This window comes from Fistularia commersonii, chromosome 23 (genome assembly GCF_037954325.1).
Source record: "Fistularia commersonii isolate RoL2024-O1a breed Wild chromosome 23, RoL_Fcom_v1.0, whole genome shotgun sequence".
Taxonomy (NCBI): domain Eukaryota; kingdom Metazoa; phylum Chordata; class Actinopteri; order Syngnathiformes; family Fistulariidae; genus Fistularia; species Fistularia commersonii.
Genome location: NC_141306.1, coordinates 7,321,339 through 7,340,837, shown reverse-complemented (window position 1 = coordinate 7,340,837; position 19,499 = coordinate 7,321,339). Strand labels below are relative to the sequence as shown.

Sequence of the window (19,499 nt, the reverse complement as noted above, 5' to 3'; positions counted from 1 at the left end):
GATGGAGTTGGGGGTCAGAAGTCAGATCTTTATAAACCTCCATAAACATTGACCATTGATTATTAAACTACAACCATCAGTTTATGAAGCACGTGTTTTAGGCAGAGACCAGGTGGAAGGGGGACTACTTTTTATTTATTCCCCTCTCTCTGAAAACAATGAAGAAGATGTTCAGTTACAATACCCGCGCGTTTTCTCTGCCACTAAAAATACTGCATATCAACTACTGCAGTTCACCACAGCGGCATGAAAGAAATGGTGTCTGTTCTTCAGCTTGCACTTCTGAACACGAGCTGACGGAGGAGGCTGTGGGGAACATCCACATATGATACTGCAGAGAATACCAAATGGCTTCTGGAGAAATACATGTTTCGGATGATAGACGTTACATGCGCAATACTGAATCAGTAAAAAGCGTACCCAAAATGTAAAATGAAGGCAAAAGGGACATTTGAAACTCAACTTTGAAATGTGAACATCAGCATTATTATAAGCCATACCACAGAGTCAGCAGATCTGGCTGTTCCAAAGTTTAGGAACAAAAACTGCAACTTCTGGCTTTGAATGAGGAGCGAAGAACAGACACCAGGTCTTGTTATGTGAGAAGAACGAAGCCAATGAAAGGAAGTGAGAATTGTTCCTTTGCAGTTTTGTTCCAGTGTTATGGACCGAGTCATGGTTGTACTAGAGGTTTGATGGAGAAGGTCTGATTTTAGTGGTATTTCTTAACATGAAAAAAAAACCCAAGATTGAATCTAGCATAGACAAATTAGTTGAAGTTCATTTTTTGATGGTGCTCCGCGGAGGGCTGAAGTAGGGGTTGACCTGGCCGTGAACCCCACCGGTGGCAGCAGAGAAATGAAGATAAACCGAAATAGAACAATAACCTCTATCACTGCAAGGATGAGGAACGACCTCCGTGTCTTACCCTGCGGGGATGTTTTTTCTGTCAACCTTCCCTGTTTCTGCACATCCCCAGCTGATAATACACTTTATGGAAAATGAAATAAACTCACAATTGAAATCACATGACATCTTTTCCCACCACTGATGTGGAATGTAAAGAAAAGTGCTAGGTGTGCAGGGATAAGGGATCCTGGGATTTGGCTGCTGGACCCTGCTGGACCACTGCAGTATTAACTCGTGGAACAATGGATCCTCTGATCAGACTGTTTACAGGACACAGTAAATCCACATAAGCGTAGAAGCGGCTCTTTGGCCTCTAGGCTCCCACAGGCTTGAACACGAACTATGCACTTTTTTTTTTTCAACTTTCTCTCACACACCTCTTTTCAGTCTCATCTTCTCTGGTTTCAGCTGCTCTTTCAACACGTCTGTCCTCTTTCCACTTTTGTTTTCATGTATCTCCATGTCAGTGGTCCACAGGTGCCTGCTGTAAACACACACACACACACACACACACACACACACACACACACACACTTATGGCTCTGAATTGGTCAAGTACAGCTGTTAGTACACGTGATGACACGCGCATGTGTGTGTGTGTGTGTGTGTGTGTGTGTTTGTGATTCTGAGTGTGTGCGCATATTACTTGAGACGAGCTGAATGTGTTGACATCCCCTGGAGTGTAACTTTAAGCGGCACCCAAACCTGGCCTAACTGTGTAATAACAATCCCAGTTTGGCTTGTAAAAATGAACTGCATTGAAACAAAAGCCTTACACCAGCTGAAAAATGTAAATAAAGACATCAGAACAAGAGCGGGCTCCATCGTGTTTCTTGGGAAGAACTACTTAGTTACACATACAAATAAACATACAGAAATACATACATACGTACACAGATGTATGCATGTATGTATGCATGTGTGTATGTATACTATGCATCGGAATCTAATGTGCACAACATGTGATGAGAAACATGAGATTTCCAAACATTTGTATGCACAAGAAGGACTAGATGAGAAACTGAAACCTCTAAGTTTGCTAGTTAACTATTATTTACTATATCTCAAACAATACACTCTGATGGGTTGAACACTGAGCCTGGTATCATCTATCAGGCACAAATATGAGCGTACCATGACATCCCAACGGTAAAACCAACCCTCAACCCTATGCAGCAATTTTGACATTGGTAAGAAAGTTTGTCATTCAGCCAAATAATGAAAATTTGGTTCCCAAGTATCGTTTCTGAAAACAGTTATGAATCGAATCAAGCTGCAACATGAAGTTAAAGGAATAAAAGCAGATGTCTCTCAGTTCCGCGTTCCTAACCAGCGAGTTTGAATGTGGGATTAGCGACGAACGGCTGGGAAACGGCAGCGACAGCTGCGTTCGATCAAAGACAGGCTTCGTCCAAAAGTCGGTCCAAGAATCGTCTCCTTGGCGCAACAGCATGTGAGTTATTGTGGGCTTTAAAATGTACATCACTCCCCGGCGTTTTGGTCGAAAAGGCCAGAGTGACGTCACCCGGATTGAAAGTATTTCGAAATAAAAAGCCTCCTATTAAGCCTGTGTGTGGTAATGCTTTTAAATATGGATTCCTCACTCATTACGAGATGCACGATGGGATGGAAAATGAGGAGTGGAAGGGCCGAAGGATGGAGAAGATAGACATGGGATGAGCAAGTGTCTTCCAGGGAAGCCCTAAAAGGGCAACGGCAGACTGAAGAATTCCCAGATCTCGAGCTGTCAGTGGTCCGGAGACAACAGATTGGAGGGATGAGACCACTGGGTGATGGCTGATTTTAGATTTGTATCCATATCAGGAAGGCGAGGACGTGATATATAACAGCCTGCCCTCATCCTGCCCAAAGCCTTCCTCAGCTGCTTCCTGCACCGGTGAGTATTTCCTCGGGTCACACACTGGATCCTGTAGAAGTCAGGATAGTAAACTCAGATTTTCTTCTTTCCGCAGCATCCAGCAGTTGAAGGCATTGATAAGTTGGTTGGACAGCAGGGCGGCAGCAGCAGCAGCCATGCCAGGCGCTTACAAAGGAGAGTGCGGGGACGATGTGGACCCCATGCCGTTCCTGGTCCCCCCGGAAAAGGAGCGCCTCGAAGCTATGAATAAGCCGTACGACATCAAGCGTTCCTGCTGGGTCAAAGACGAGAAAGTGGCTTTCATTGCCGGGGAGATTCAGTCGGAGGACGGAGACAAAGTCACCATCAAGAACAGCAAAAACATGGTGAAGCTCGCTCTGGAAGTTGTGATCGTTTGCAAAGATAATAGAGATGGAAAATGGAAACGTTAAGTTGTCAAATGATTTCCCTTCAGACGCTGACGGTCAAAAAGGACGACATCCAGCAGATGAATCCTCCCAAGTTCTACCAAGCCAGTGACATGGCCAACCTCACTTTCCTCAACGAGGCCAGCGTCCTGGAGAACCTGCGCAGCCGCTACGTCAGCATGAGGATCTACGTAAGCCCGTTGTCAGAAAACCCGCAGCCCCGGCTGAGATGGCTGTTTGTTTAAAAAGAAAAAGTCTGCTGTTCGGGGAGGGTTTTCATAGAACATAATATTTTTTAAAAAGAACATGCGGGTCACACTTAAATATAATCGAATCAAGGATTTCGCCCGCGGAGCCTAAAGTGCGCTTGATGTCTCTTTCTTGACATGATTCCCCTGCTTTCTCTAGAAAGTCCACCCTCTTTACTGTCAGCTGATTCATGAGGGAATGACTTTATCTCTGGGGATCTACACCCCCGCTGTCTGCTCCGATCCGCTCAGAACAAAGTGCGGATTCTTTTCTAGAACTCTGACATAAAAAAAGAAAAAAACAGAAAAACATCTCGGCTTGGTTCTCCGGGTTCCGTTTTGCTTTTTAGCATTTTTGTAAAACAAAATAGAAGTGCATTTTCACAGCTTGGGAGTAAAAGCAGACCTCCATGTGTAAAAGTAGGTACTTGTTTAAAAAGACAAGTGGATACAATAAAAAGGGCTATTATTACAAGGTAAAGACCACCACACACCTAAAATCAAACTGGACAGAGTGGGGACAGCCAGAAATCACTTTCACCAAAAGCATGATTTTCTCCCTCCTTCCCCAAAAGACCTACTCCGGCCTCTTCTGCGTGACCATCAACCCGTACAAGTGGTTGCCCATCTACGGCGCCAAAGTGGCGCAGATCTACAAGGGCAAGAAACGCAACGAAGTCCCCCCTCACCTCTTCTCCATCTCTGATAACGCCTACCACGACATGATGATGGGTGAGGAGACCGAGGAGCGAAAAAAAAATAAAAAAATAAAATACGAGTAGTCGAAGGCCAGGCAGGTCAGGGGAGGCAGGGGTGGGAGGACTTTGCAGATTTCGTCGACATAGCTTATAGCGGTGTGTGCGGACAGAGGGAGCGGGCCAGTTGCAGTCGGAGGTGTAATCAGTGTGCCATGTAATGATTTGTTCGGGGAGAAGTAAAATGCTTTGAGGCCATTATGGGGCGTCGGGGAGCGCCGGCAGCTGTCTTTGTTGATTGTAGTGCTGACAGCGAACAGCAACAAGCCTCTGATGTACCGGGACGGAAGCCTGCAGTGATTTCTTTCCTTTCTCTCTCACACACTGTCTGTCTCCCCTTCTGTCCTCCACCGCTGTCATCGCCGAGCAGAGCATGAGAACCAGTCCATGCTGATCACGTAAGGACAACACCCGCCTTGTTTCCGAGTAACTCTCCGTAGACGGTGGGAACAGTGGAAGCTGTGTGCGTCCTCCTCATTTTGGTCGATGACGTTTCTTCTCCAGTGGAGAATCTGGTGCTGGCAAGACTGAAAACACCAAGAAGGTGATCCAGTACTTTGCCAATGTTGGAGCGTCGGGGAGCAAAACCACAGACTCCAAGGCAGGTTCCTCCCCTTCTTTCCTCTCCTCTCCTCTCCTCCCCTTTTCTTTCTTCTCTCCTCTCCTCTCTTGACCTCTCCTCTCTTCCTCTTCTTCCAGGGCTCTCTGGAGGACCAGATCATTCAGGCTAACCCAGTGCTCGAGGCATTTGGAAATGCCAAGACCATCAGGAACAACAACTCCTCACGCTTCGTATGTGTGATGTTACCCCGGTGAACTATTATTATGGTTTCACGTTTGCAAAGCGTTACCTGGCGGCTTGTTTAGTGTTACCATGGGCACCTGATGGGCGTTATATAATTATAAAGTGCCAGCATGACACCCCAAAGAGTGTTATGCAACACACTGAATGAGCAGGCATACACACACACTCACACACACACAAACCTTCAAATGATGCCCAAACATATTAATCACATGACCTCTATGCATTTTGCATTCAACTCATAAAGAGGTGATGATGATCCCGGGACCAACATGTCTTTGCCATCTGTTCCCTCGGAGGAGAGACTTTGAGATCAAAAACATGAACATGAAACTATACTGTCGAGATAAAACGCATGCTCTCTCCTTTTAGGGAAAGTTTATTCGCATCCACTTTGGGCCAACAGCTAAGCTGGCTGGTGCAGACATTGAGACCTGTGAGTTGATTTTTAGCATTCACTTTACTGTGCTGTTTTAAATTCATTTAATTTAATATTTACATTTTATTTCCCTGTTTCATTATACTATATAGCTTTAAAAAAATATTGTGATTATATTGAAATATTTTACATGTATAGATCTCTGGTGTGTGTGTGTGTGTGTGTGTGTCAGACCTACTGGAAAAATCCAGGGTGATTTCCCAGCAGGCAGCCGAGAGGGGATATCACGTCTTCTACCAGCTTCTGTCTGCAAGGAAGCCAGAACTCATTGGTAAGACATTTAAGATTGGCTGATCACATTACAACTCCTAAATGTATTATTGTAGTTTTTTTTTTAAATGTGAATTAAATTACAAAATATCATCTGATAAAGCCTTAGCAGATGTCAAACTAATGTATTGTGTCGTAAACTAGAGCAGTATTGGGAACAGTGTTGCTTTTTTATGTTATACAAAATTGTAAACATCAATGTGATACTATTAGGTTTTCTGTTTTTTTTTTGAATTTGCCAGCAGGATTTTAAAGTCTCTGTAAAAATAAAGAATTCACTGTGTTTCCTTCAACACAGAGGCTCTGCTGCTGAGTCCAGACCCCAAACAGTACATGTGGGTGTGTCAAGGAGTCACTCAGGTGGACAACATGGATGACGGAGATGAACTGGAGCTGACTGATGTGAGTCAAACGAGTAAAACACAAGATGGATCATTTATATCTTATTGATTTTTGATCAGTGATAAGAAACAGGAATCTGCGTTCAGTATTTGGAGGTAGGTCTTATATGAGACTGTCCTCTGGAAGTTGAGCCTGTTGATGTCACCATAGACCATCTGAATGTGTATGTGTGTGTGTGTGTGTGTGTGTGTGTGTGTGTGTGTGTGTGTGTGTATGTGTTTGCAGGAAGCCTTTGATGTCCTGGGTTTCACTTCAGAGGAGAAGATGAGCGTGTACAAGCTAACCGGAGGCATAATGCACTTTGGAAACATGAAGTTCAAACAGAAAGCCAGAGATGAGCAGGCCGACGTGGACTCCACCGAGGGTATCAGAAAGCTCACCTTGCCTACTCACCATGTACTGCCGACCTAGTTTCCTACTTGTATTATATCTATAAAGTCTCCCTTTGTTTCATTCTTTGTCGTTTCGCCTCCTCCAATCCTCCCTCCGAAGTGGCCGATAAAGTTGCCCATCTCATGGCCATCAACTCAGGAGAGCTGCAGAAGGGAATCACTCGCCCGCGGGTCAAGGTTGGCAACGAGTTTGTGACCAAAGGTATTATAACATTATCATAGACATTAGATTTCACATTTCATCCACCAAAGAGCACCACTTAATGGATGTGATTTAATAATGATACTATTAGTAATAATGCTGAAATCACCAATGTCAGTATCATAATAACAGAAATAGAAATAATAGAATAATAATAACAGATAATAATAGAAATAACGTGCAACTATACAACAATAATAGTTTTTATTAACAAGTCATAATTTATAAAATAGTATTTGTATTATTATTATTATAAGTAAGAATACAATATACAAGTACATAAGTATTGTTATTAAAATTATAAGAAACACATCAATAACAGTGTAATAATAACATTATTATTATTATTATTATAGAAATAATGTGCAACAATATAATACTAATAATTGTTATTAACAAATCATAATTCATAAAAATAATACTTGTATTATTATAAGTTAAAATACAATATACAAGTACATAAGTATTGTTATTATTATTATAAGTAACACATCAATAACAATCTAATAATAACATTATTATCATTATTATCATTATTATTATTATTATTATTATTATTATTATTATTATTATTATTATTATTATTATCATTATTATTATTATTATTATTATTATTCTCTCGCTGTGTGTCAACATGCAGCCGTTTGACATGCAAACAGGTGTGTGTATGTGTGTGTGTGTGTGTGTGTGTGTGTGTGTGTGTGTGTGTGTGTGTGACCCGGGAAGTGAGGAAAAGGCTAATAAATCGTATTTGGTCTTGTGCTCTTCATTCTAAGGTCAAAACCAGGACCAGTGTGTGTACTCTATCGGTGCCTTGGCCAAGGCCATCTATGACCGCATGTTCAAGTGGATGGTCACCCGTATCAACAGGACGTTGGACACCAAGATGCAGCGTCAGTACTTCATCGGAGTGCTGGACATCGCCGGCTTTGAGATCTTTGAGGTGAGACTGAACAGATAAGATGGAAATAATGTTCTATATTTTATCCCGTATTCCATTTTCTCACCGTCTCTTGCAGTTCAACAGCTTCGAACAGCTGTGCATCAATTTCACCAACGAGAAACTCCAGCAGTTCTTCAACCACCACATGTTCGTGCTGGAGCAAGAGGAGTACAAGAAGGAAGGGATCGACTGGGCCTTTATTGACTTCGGCCTCGACCTGCAGGCCTGCATTGACCTGCTGGAGAAGGTGACACACGTACACACTCTGACGTGCAGGAGGCGTGTGTGCGTAGCATTTTAGCATTCTTACGCGGTAACTATGGACGTGTATCCCCTCTGTCTCACCTCCAGCCCATGGGGATTTTCTCAATCCTGGAGGAGCAGTGTGTGTTTCCAAAGGCAACAGACGCGACCTTCAAGGCAGGCCTGTACGACAACCACCAGGGAAAATCCTCCAACTTCCTCAAGCCAAAAGGGGGGAAGAAAGGTCCAGAGGTCCACTTTGAATTGGTGCACTACGCCGGGACTGTGAGTGACAGATGACCGTAATCTGTTTTGTTCAACCTTTTTGGATCTGAAGATACAATTTCATAAACAGTTCCTCATAAAGAGGGAACCAGGAGCTCATGTCTACTCCCACAGAAGCTTCAGGATGTGAGATTCGATCCGTTATAACGAAGCGGATGTTGAATATTCAGTATGGAAACCAAAATAAATCCTCTTCCTCCACAAGAACATCAGGATCAAATTGCTCACAGCAATCACACTCTTACAAACTTCCACTCAAGTGAGATTGAAATCCCAACTTTAACAATTGTTTAAGAGCAAAAAACAAAAATCAATAATCTCCCTGGAGATGAGACATGAAAAAATTGCAATTTAAGTAGGAACATTTTGTCTGCTTTATATTCTAACCTAATCCTAGCTCACTTTACAACAGTGTTGGTTCATTCATTATCTATACTGCTTATCCTGGGGTCACTTTAAATTATGTGCTATATTTTATTTTCCATTAAGATATTCTGGACATGGAACTACTGCACGCAGCATGGTGGACATCAGTGTGGCACGCAGGTCAGTCATGGGGTTTGTGCTTTTCGCAGGTGGGCTACAACATCGCCGGCTGGCTGGACAAGAACAAGGACCCTCTGAACGAGACGGTGGTGGGACTTTTCCAGAAGTCCTCCATGCCCCTGCTGGCTCAGCTCTTCAAAGAGGACGAAGCCGCAGTGGGAACCAAAAAGCAGAAGAAAGGCTCCTCCTTCCAAACCGTCTCCAATTTCTACAGGGTAACTGCGTTTCTCCCAAGCAGCTCCAACATCGGGTGTCTTACTTTGTGAAATTCACCCTAAGGAAACACCTCAGTCTCAGCTCCGCATTTCCGCTCCTTCTCTCCTCACCAGGAGCAGTTGAACAAGCTGATGAGCACCTTGCGGAGCACCGCCCCTCATTTCGTCCGCTGTATCGTGCCCAATGAGCACAAGAAGCCCGGTGAGTCGAAGCGCCCCTCACACACAAACACACCACCGTCGCCTCATATTCGGCCATATTCTCCAGTTTTCTCTGACTTTCCCCCGGGTTCGGGATGTGACCCGACCTCCTCTCTTCTCATGATTCGAAGGTGTGACCGATAACCACCTGATCCTGCACCAGCTGGCCTGCAACGGTGTGCTGGAAGGCATCCGCATCTGCCGGAAGGGCTTCCCCAATAGACTGCATTACCCAGAATTCAAACAGAGGTCCGAGTTTGTCGTCCGTTTTTTGGAGATGTCTTGAATTAATCAGAAATAGGAAAAATTTCAAAAGGTTCCAAAATATTTAACCCAGTGTCTCTCATTAATCTAGCGATTTGGTTTTCAGTTGTTCACACACCATGAATTTATGTCTGTCTCCCATCTGCTTCCTACCTCGACCAGATATTACATCCTCAACCCCAACGTCATCCCAAAGGGATTCGTTGACAACAAAAAGGCCTCCGAGCTCCTCCTGAGTTCAATCGGCCTGGATGGCAACGAGTATCGCATTGGTCACAGCAAGGTAGAGCTCTGACTCCGTTTGATGATTTTTTATTTTTTTTTTGCTTTAGATTTATATTTCAAGCGACAGTGCAATGCGTGAGGAGGCGTCAGAGCCGTGACAACCGACAGGAGCCTCAAAATAAACAATGACAGCAACATCAGGTCTCGGGATGCCAATATATGATTGATGCAATAGTACAATCGCGCAAAATATAGGACCAACAAACAATAGCATAACTTAGCATCATTTCCTTTGCTTTGTAGCTGTTATAGTTTAAAATAAAATTAATAAGGAATAAATAATAGTATTTAAAGATGGCAATGCACATGTAAAATTTGATATGGGCATATACATACAAAGCAAAAAAATGAATACATGTGTATGTGTGTGTGCGCATGCATATAAAAGTATATATATATAAGTATAATATAAGTATACAAAAGTATGTATATAAGTAGTGTATAAGTGTTTGCATATATATATGTATGTGTACGCATATACATATATATGTATGTATATACATACATGCACATATATACACACATATTTATATTTCATATATATATATATATATATATATATATATATATATACACATATAAATATATGTACACACACACACACACACACACACACATATATATATATATAATATGCATATACACATACACACATATACTTGATTTTTTTTCTGCTCTGTTATTCAACGGTTTATTGAATAATAATAATAATGATAATAATAATAATAATAATAATAATAATAATAATAATAGTAATAATAATTGAAATTTTGCTCTTGAACAAACTTGTTAGATGACCTCAATCCCATTCTGTCACTGGGCCTCTTCCGGCGCCAGGTGTTTTTCCGCGCAGGTGTGCTGGCCAAACTGGAGGACATGCGTGACGAGCAACTGACAAAGATCATAACCATGTTCCAGGCTCGCCTCCGAGGGGTCCTGATGAGGATCGAGTTCAAGAAGATGGTGGACAAGCGGTGAGGAATCCCCCGCCGCAGGCAGGTCCTTCAGTGTGCTTTGGTTTTGGAGGGTCGTGATCATTTTGATCTTCTGTGCGACGCAGCATTGCGCTGATGGCCATCCAGCGCAACGTGAAGAAGTTCCTTCAGCTACGCTTCTGGGGCTGGTGGAAACTTTACACCCGGGTAAAACACTGCTCGCACACCAGAAACGCCAGCTCATCCACCCAGTTACTTTCATCATCCTCCATTCCATCGGCGGGTCCTCCTGCAGGTGAAGCCGCTCCTGATGGTGGCCCGTCAGGAGGAGATCTTCAAGGCCAAGGAGGAGGAGCTGCGGGCGGCGCTGGAGAAAGTGGGCGATCTGGAGGTGAAGATCAAGGATCTGGATGGAAGGATGGCCACTCTGTCGCAGGAGAAGAGTGACCTCACCCTGGCGCTGGCCGCGGTGAGTCCCACCGCCGACTGTTTCTAGTTTCTTCCACCCTTGCTTTGTGACATTTCGTATCTTCGTTCCTGGCATCCAGGAGCAGGACATGCTGGGGGACGCTGAGGAACGCTGCACCCAGCTCATGCACCAAAAGGTCCAGCTGGAGGAGTTCGCACAGGTGACCCTCTACTTCCTTGTATATCAACCCTTCCTCATCAAATGCAGTGGTACCACAATACTGCTTAAGTATTCATATCAAATCCAAAAGAAGTTCTTTCTCAATAAACTGGAAAGTTACATCACAACAATTCTTTACAGGTTTGCGTACAATCCCAACACCTTGAATAAATTTCGGCTGCCCGATGACCTAAATATGAAATGTAACATGTTAATAACAGAGTCGGTGTTTGAAAATGATGAACGGGTGAGGTTTCGGGGGTCGTTCCGTGCCCTTCAGTCTCCATCTCCTCTCAGGATCTGCGTGAGCGTGTGGAGGAAGAGGAAGGCAACGTTGCGTCGCTGCAGTCCCAGAGGAGACAGCTGGAAGGGGAGCTGAACGACCTGAAGGGTGACCTGGAGTCCCTGGAGTCCACTCTGTCCAAGACGGAGAGGGAGAAGCAGGTACGAGGGCGGTAAAAGGAAATGGAGGCACCGCAGCCGTGAGGAAAAACATTAACATTTGAATGAATCGGACTTTTAGGGTTTTGACATCAGGGTTCGGACCCTGACGGCCGACCTCAGCCAACGGGACGACCAAATCGCAAAGCTGCAGAAGGAGAAAAGAACTCTGGAGGAACTGCAACAGGTAGAGCTGGCGGAACCCGTTGTTTCCCTCTTTGCACGTGCGCCATCTATTTTTGCCCGGGAACGTCACCGTCTGAAATCCTCCCGTCGTCTCTTCAGAAAACTCTAGAGGATTTTCAGGCGGAGGAAGATAAAGTGAGCTATCTGACGAAAACAAACAACAAGCTCAACACCCAAGTGAACGAGGTATAGAACTTTCCAGCAGACTTGCTGCGACTCTGTGGTGCGGGAAACACTGCCTCCATCGTGCGAGTGTGTGTGTGTGTGTGTGTGTGTGTGTGTGTGTGTGTGTGCAGCTAGAGGACAGCTGGGAGCAGGAGAAGAAAATCAGGGCAGAGGTTGAGAAAGCAAGGAGGAAGGCAGAGGGAGATCTCAAGGTGACCATCGAGAAACTCAATGAGATGGAGAATGCCAAAATTGATCTGGAGGAGGTCATCAAAAAGTAAGACCACACCCACACACACACACACACACACACAGACCTTCAAATGATGCCCAAACATTGATCACATGACCTCCTCTTTGCGTTCAACACATAACAAGGTGTTGCTGGTCCCGGGACCAACATGTGTTTGCTATGTGTTTCCTTGTAGGAGAGACTTTGAAATCAACAACATGAACATGAAGCTGGAGGACGAGCAGGCTCTCAGCTCCATGCTGAGCCGCAAGCTGAAGGAGCACCAGGTTTGTGTCCGTTTGACTTTCCCGCAGGGGCTGAAGGGAGCGGAGTTGAGAGAAAGGGTTGAAGCGGAAACGAAGACAAGAATCGAGGATCAATTCTGGTCCGGTGTCTTTCAGGGACGAATCGAGGAGCTGGAGGAGGAGATGGAAGCCGAGCGAGCCGTGAGAAGCAAGGTCGGATCTTCCAAGTCGACCCCGTCTTATAGCGAACGACACATTTTCATGCTGGAAGGCCGACCGAGATGAATTTCGAAGAGGGAAGAAAACAAATTCACAAGTTTTGTGTCTCGATAGGTGGAGAAGCAGAGAGCGGAGCTGTCACGGGATCTGGAGGACCTGAATGACAGGCTGGAAGAGGCGGGAGGCGCCACCGTCGCCCAGGTGAGTTTGTCCGACAGATGTCGGTCACTCGGACAGTTAGCGGGACACCCTGCGGGAAATCTCACCTCGGTCCGACCCCTCAGATTGAGCAGAACAAGAAACGAGAGGTGGACGTGTTGAAATTGAGGCGTGAGCTGGAGGAGGCCGCCCTCCAATCCGAGGCCACGGCGGCGGCGCTGCGGAAGAAGCACTCGGACGCCATGGCGGAGCTCGGCGAGCACCTGGACAGCCTGACCAGGGTCAAGGTCAAACTGGAGAAGGACAAGCAGAGCATGAAAGCGGAGATCGACGATCTCAATGCCACCGTGGAGAGCACTCAGAAATTCAAAGTACGACTCCGCAACGCAGCTCTTGCACACTGGTGTAAACGTATACACACACACACACGCACTCATGCACACACTCTGGGTTTTTGTGTGTGTAGATGAACTCTGAGGCCCATGTACACAAACTGGAGGACAGCCTGGCAGAGGCCAACGCTCGCCTGGCAGAGATGGAGCGCACACAGGCCGAGCTCAGCGCCGCCAAAATCCACTTCACTGGTGGGGTAACACACACACACACACACACTGTTTGTAGACAAACACCGTCTTTCCAAAGTTGTGATGGTCTAATTTTGTTTTCTGACCTTCCTGTTGTGTGTGTGTGTGTGTGTGTGTGTGTGTGTGTGCGCGCGCGTGAACGCGCAGCGGAGAATAATGATCTGAGCAGGGAGCTGGAGGATGTCCAGAGGAAGCTGACTCAGGCCACCAGGCTGAAAGCGTCCCTCACCTCACAGATTGATGAGCTGAAGAGGCAGGTGGACGAGGAGAGCAAGGTGGCCTCCACCTCCCGGTGACTCTGTTCACATTGTCATTCTGTCATTCCGACATTTTTAACAAATTACCCGTCGCCATAAACACACCTTTGGCCTACAACAGTCTTTTATACCCCGTGGTAGAGGACAGTGGAAAGTAACCCTTAACATTTCCAGAAAAAATGTTAAAACATGATGTCATCTTGACTTGGTTTGAGGTTTAATTACTCATGAAATAATATGAAATACTCACAAAATACTCACAAAGTTAGTGTGAACTGAATATTTAAATACGAAGGTCATGTTCCACCTTTTGGAGACCCTGAAATGCCCGGATGTGTGAATGAAATGGTTGCATGTCTCCAGCAGAATGAATGAATGTTCCATCTTGTTTACATTTTATGACAACGTCACGGCTCAGGCGAGCAACGCCACCGCCGCCTGAACCTCTCCTGTCCTGCAGGGCCGGAACACGGCGGCGGTGGCGTTGGCCAACAGCCGCCACGACCTCTCCCTGCTGAAGGAGCAGCTGGAGGAGGAGTCGGAGGCCCGCGGGGAGATGCAGCGGCTCATCTCAAAGCTCAACGCCGACGTCACGTCCTGGAGGACCAAATACGAGACTGACGCCATCCACCGCACCGAGGAGCTGGAGGAGACAAAGTAGGTTTAGCGCTCAAGTGCTTTTAAAAATGATCTCATGAGGTAAAGTTTGAAATGAGGATTATTAAATATAAATTATTGCTGCTCATTATTACATGATTTCTAACTCTTGGTTTCTCCTCTTGATTTTCTAATTCTGTGGAATATCTTTATTAACCTCATTATTATTATTACTGATCAAAACATTCATATGGTTTGGATGCTGGTGGTTTTGGTGATTTTATTTGAAAGGATGCTTCAAACTGTGGTGAATTACTCTGATGAAAATGAATGAAATTGTAATAACAGTAAAAAAAATAGACCAGAGCAGACTGTTCATCTGAAATTAAACAGACACACCTATTATTTTTGAAATTTATTTTTATTGCTTTTATTTTAATTCTTTCTTTTAAATCTTTATTTCTTAAAATGTCTGTACGGCGTCCTTGAGTGTCGAGTAAGTCGCCATAAATAAAATGGATTATAATTTTAATGATAATTATTATCATAAACAAGATGTAGCAAATGGAACAAGGACATGTTTTGTTAAAATATAGGAAATCTGAAATCTCACCCTCCGGTTTTTGTTGAACTTTCAGGCGAAAACTTGCAGTGCGTCTCCAGGAGGCGGAGGAGGCGGCAGAGGCGGCCCAAGCCAGAGCTGCCAGCCTGGACAAGGTCAAGCAGAGGCTGCAGGGGGAAGTAGAAGACCTCACCATCGATCTGGAGAAGGTACGGGCAGCCAAACAAGTGCCCTGGCAGAAACTAGTGTTTATATGCATATGCAAGACCTCAGTTATAAGTCTTCACAACAAGCAGCATGTTTTTTTTGGGGGGGTGAAATAACTAAAATCAACATCTGCCCACCTTTGCCGGTCCTGGCGGGCTCAGTGCAACGCAGCGGCGGCAGCTCTGGATAAGAAGCAGCGTGTCTTTGACAAGATGGCGGCCGAGTGGAGCTGCAAGAATGAGGAGCTGCAGCTGGAGATGGAGAGCAGTCAGAAGGAGTGCCGCTCCTACATGACGGAGCTGTACAAGCTGAAGACGGCCTACGAGGAGAGCCAGGACCACATGGAGACGGTTCGCAAGGAGAACAAGATCCTCTCAGGTGCATCTCAGCTGGTGGATGAAAAAAACAAAACAAACAAAAGCACGCTAACTACTATTTTAGGACTAGTTTATACACAAATCAGTCCAACAAACTCAATAGACTTGTGTTGATTCAATTTGTTTGTATTGACTAATGCTTTGAATTAAAGATGAGGTGGATAAATGTGAATTTGTAGTGTGTTTGTAAACCTTTAAACCTATTAACAATAACCATTGTTAATTTCATTTTCTCTTTTAAACCCTCAGAGGAGATCAAGGATTTGGTGGAACAGCTGGGAGAAGGGGGCCGCAGCGTCCACGAGCTGCAGAAGGCCAAGAAGAAACTGGAAATGGAGAGGGAGGAACTGCAGCTGGCTTTGGAGGAGGCTGAGACCTGTCTGGAGGTACAAGGATGCCATACAGTCAGAAATGTGTCTTTCCAATGCAACTGGTTTAAATGTAATGTCAACAGTATGTAATGTTCAAATGTAATGTTCAAATCTTGTAGTTGACAGTTAACAGTTAAGACAATTTATATTTCATTGTATTTCTTATTCTTCCTCCTTCCTACTATTATCTATTACTGTTATGTTTTTACTTGAAACTCCGGCACAATAATTTCCTTCGGGATAAATAAAGTTGTTCTCATCTCATCTCATCTCATCTCAACAGGGTTCAGAAAGAAAGAGCATAAATCACACTAAAGCTGTATGTGTGTGTGTGTGTGTGTGTGTGTGTCCAGGTGGAGGAAGGTAAGATGATACGTTTGCAGTTGGAGCTGGCTCAAGTCAAGGCCGACATCGACCGCAGGATCCATGAGAAGGAGGAGGAGTTTGAAGTCACCAGGTCAGGGAAAACACACACACACACACACACACACACACACACACACACACACAAACATAAGAGTGTGACCGTCCCTCTCCTGCCGTCTAGGAAGAACCACGCCCGCACAGTGGAGTCGCTGCAGGCTAGCCTGGAGGCGGAGGCCAAAGGCCGAGCCGATGCACTGAGGGTGAAGAAGAAGATGGAGGGAGACCTGAACGAGATGGAGATCCAGCTGGAGCACGCGAACAGGAACAACGCCGAGCTGGTCAAAACCCTCAAGAAACTGCAGCAGCAGATCAAAGTAAAGATTTCGTTTTCACCAGTCAGTCGTAAGTATAAGATTCTTCCTGACGCGACGATGTCGCCGCCCCTCCAGGACCTGCAGGTGCAGATGGACGAGGATGCTCGCGTCCATGACGAGCTGAGGGAGAAGTACGGCCTCCAGGAGCGCCGGCTCTGCCTCATGCAGTCGGAGATGGAAGAGCTGCGAGGAGGTCTGGAGGCCTCCGAGAGGGCGCGCAAGCAGGTGGAACAGGAGCTGGTGGACCTCACCGAGAGGTTCAACGACACCTCCGTGCAGGTAGGGCTCGCCCGACGCCCAAGAGGAAGTCAAAAGTAAAATTCGATCATTTTCATTCTGACACTCTTCTTTTGGCCCGCTGTTTTTGTTTTCATATAACTTTGCACCTCAGAACCAAAGTCTGACTGTTATCAAGAGGAAACTGGAGACCGACCTCACCCAGCTGTCCAGCGAGCACGAGGAGCTGATCTCGGAGTTTCGCTCCACCGATGAAAGAGCCAAGAAGGCTGTGATAGATGTGAGAATGCACACCAGGGGCATGCAGGATCCACTCCAGAGGAACGAAAAGAAACTCTGATCTCATAGCTGTGGACTGTTCACAACTGTTTCTGGCTAAATTAAGCTCAATTAAATTACCTAACTAATTGAATAAATAAGATACATTTTAAAAATTGCAGTGCATTATACCATATTTACAGGTATATCTGTAATATATGACGGTGGATACGTAAGCAATAACACTGGTGCGCGTGTGTGTGTGTGTGTGTGTGTGTGTGTGTGTGTGTGTGTGTGTGTGTGTGTGTGTGTGTGTGTGTCTGTTTCAGCCTATATGAAATGAAATGAAATTACCTAACTAACTAATTAAATACATAAAATACATGTTAAAAATAGCAGAACATTATACCATATTTACAGATATATCAGTAATTTATGAAGGTGGATACATAAGCAATAACACGAGTGCATGTGTGTGTGTGTGTGTGTGTGTGTGTGTGCGTGTGTCTGTCTGTCTGTCTGTTTCAGCCTATATGAAATGAAATGAAATTACACAACAAACTAATTGCATACATAAAATACATTTTAAAATTGCAGTGCATTATACCATATTTATAGGTATATCTGTAATTTACGAAGGCCAATATGTAACCAATAACGTGAGTGTGTGTGTGTGTGTGTGTGTGTGTGTGTCTCCAGGCAACGCGAATGTGTGAGGAGCTCCGCCAGGAGCAGGAGCGGACCTCCCACCTGGAGAAATTAAAGAAGAACCAGGAACAGAACCTGAGGGATCTGACACTGAAGCTGGAGGAGGCGGAGCAGCAGGCCCTGAAGGCCGGGAAACGCACCATCCAGAAGCTGGAGACCAGGGTGAGACACACACCTGGCGTGCACACTCACCCAGGAGGGGCTCCTTGTGTGGCCCACAATAAAATGCAGAGTTTGTTTTGATCCCACACACCAGATTAAAGAGCTAGAGAGCGAGCTGGACCAGGAGCAGAAGCGTCACGTGGAGACAATGAAGAATCTCCGAAAGGGGGAGCGTCGGCTCAAGGAACTGGTCTTCCAGACGGAGGAGGACCACAAGACCAACCAGCGCATGCAGGAGCTGGTGGAGAAACTCCAGAACAAGCTTAAGTGCTACAAACGCCAGATTGAAGACGCTGTAAGTTGAGCGGCCCGTCGGAGGCCTTCTTCATATGGATCCAGATGTTTGTCCCTTCAGCGGGAAACGCGCATGAGCGTCCAACACTGAGAGCGAGCTCTGGCCCCTGCAGGAGGAGCAAGCCAACAGCAGCCTGTCCAAATACAGGAAGACCGTTCACGAGCTGGACGATGCAGAGGAGCGTGCCGAGATGGCGGAGATGGCCCTGAACAAGATGAGGACCAGGAACCGAGCGTCAGCTACCAAGGGCTTCACCTCGGTGGAGATCGTTCAGGTCACCAAGCCCTCTGGTGGACGGCACGATGAGTGAACAAGCAGGTAGGCAGGAAGACTGAGTTTGGGATTAAGATCTGTGATTTGATATCTGAGAGAGCACTCATCCTTGGATTTCCCTTTCGCAGCGACACACACACACACACACACACACACACCCTTTCATCCTTCCACGGGAGGCTCAGCTAAGGAGATACAAACCCAGAGAAATGTCTTAGGAGGTCCTGGCAGGACGCCCGGAGACGTCTTACATGGCTGAGTCTTGAACATCACCAATAGTCTTAACTAACCTAGATTTTAGGATGCTCAAGTCGATCTCAGAGAAATATGCGGAGAGGCTGCAAGACGACATTTTATTTTTTCTTTCTTTTCAAGAAGCAGTTTGTCGCTCAGAAAACTACCCTGTAATCATTCAGTGACAGTAGCTTCTTGAGCTCACGTTCACAAACCCAATGTGAAAGGGACTTAAAACACTCCAGGATGCCGTTGGACTGGATGGTTCACATCTCCTGCAGCGTCATTTTGCACGTTTTCTCTGAGATTCGCCTGAACGCAGCTCGGTTCTGGTTCAGCCTGCATGCCGCCGGCTGTGCCAACTCTTTGACGGAAACCCTCTGGTAGTCGCTCTCGTGATTGCGTGAAGTGCTTCGTGTCCCAGAGCTTGAGTTGCGAGTGTGAATGAAAGCTTTTTTAGAAAGTGTTTTATGTGTCTCATATCTCCTGTTGGCCTTTTCTCCTCTGTGGAGGGGGTTTGGGCTGTAGCTGTGTCCTCACGTCAACGACAGAGGGCCCACCCATGTGTGTATGTGTGTGTTAAATGTATAGCTAATCTAAATAAATGACTCTAAAGAGATGAAATCGTGCCTTTTTGACCATGAGGATGACTCATTCAGGAGTCAGGGATTGACACTAATATATTTAAGTTCTGGACATCATTGAATTTGACAGATTTCCTCACACTGCCGCTTCTG

At 45.4% G+C, this 19,499-nt stretch overlaps 1 protein-coding gene across 1 annotated transcript; it reads left to right on the top strand.

The window, feature by feature from the left end:
• The first annotated feature begins 2,882 nt into the window (after positions 1–2,882).
• LOC147220877 (myosin-16-like) lies at positions 2,883–19,381 on the top strand. The gene is made up of 44 exons (XM_086170319.1): positions 2,883–3,153; positions 3,243–3,386; positions 4,019–4,175; positions 4,569–4,596; positions 4,703–4,799; positions 4,898–4,990; positions 5,376–5,439; positions 5,615–5,713; positions 6,011–6,114; positions 6,340–6,478; positions 6,607–6,708; positions 7,485–7,651; positions 7,728–7,898; positions 8,003–8,179; positions 8,755–8,940; positions 9,055–9,142; positions 9,273–9,390; positions 9,568–9,688; positions 10,528–10,664; positions 10,751–10,832; positions 10,921–11,094; positions 11,174–11,254; positions 11,551–11,697; positions 11,777–11,881; positions 11,980–12,066; positions 12,177–12,322; positions 12,474–12,564; positions 12,679–12,735; positions 12,856–12,942; positions 13,026–13,271; positions 13,367–13,484; positions 13,632–13,759; positions 14,202–14,398; positions 14,977–15,109; positions 15,269–15,485; positions 15,734–15,870; positions 16,209–16,312; positions 16,403–16,595; positions 16,671–16,874; positions 16,987–17,112; positions 17,790–17,960; positions 18,055–18,255; positions 18,368–18,573; positions 18,657–19,381. Exons 1-43 carry the CDS (start codon positions 2,944–2,946, stop codon positions 18,563–18,565), a joined length of 5,832 nt encoding a protein of 1,943 aa, XP_086026445.1. The 5' UTR covers positions 2,883–2,943; the 3' UTR covers positions 18,566–18,573; positions 18,657–19,381.
• The last annotated feature ends 118 nt before the right edge of the window (positions 19,382–19,499 follow it).

Bases quoted from the DNA above. Each gene is read 5' to 3' on its own strand.
- LOC147220877 (XM_086170319.1), top strand. From the start codon at position 2,944: ATGCCAGGCGCTTACAAAGGAGAGTGCGGGGACGATGTGGACCCCATG. The intron at 12,736-12,855 runs GTCGGATCTTCC...GTGTCTCGATAG, and splicing joins AGCGAGCCGTGAGAAGCAAG to GTGGAGAAGCAGAGAGCGGA. The intron at 17,113-17,789 runs GTGAGAATGCAC...GTGTGTCTCCAG, and splicing joins CCAAGAAGGCTGTGATAGAT to GCAACGCGAATGTGTGAGGA.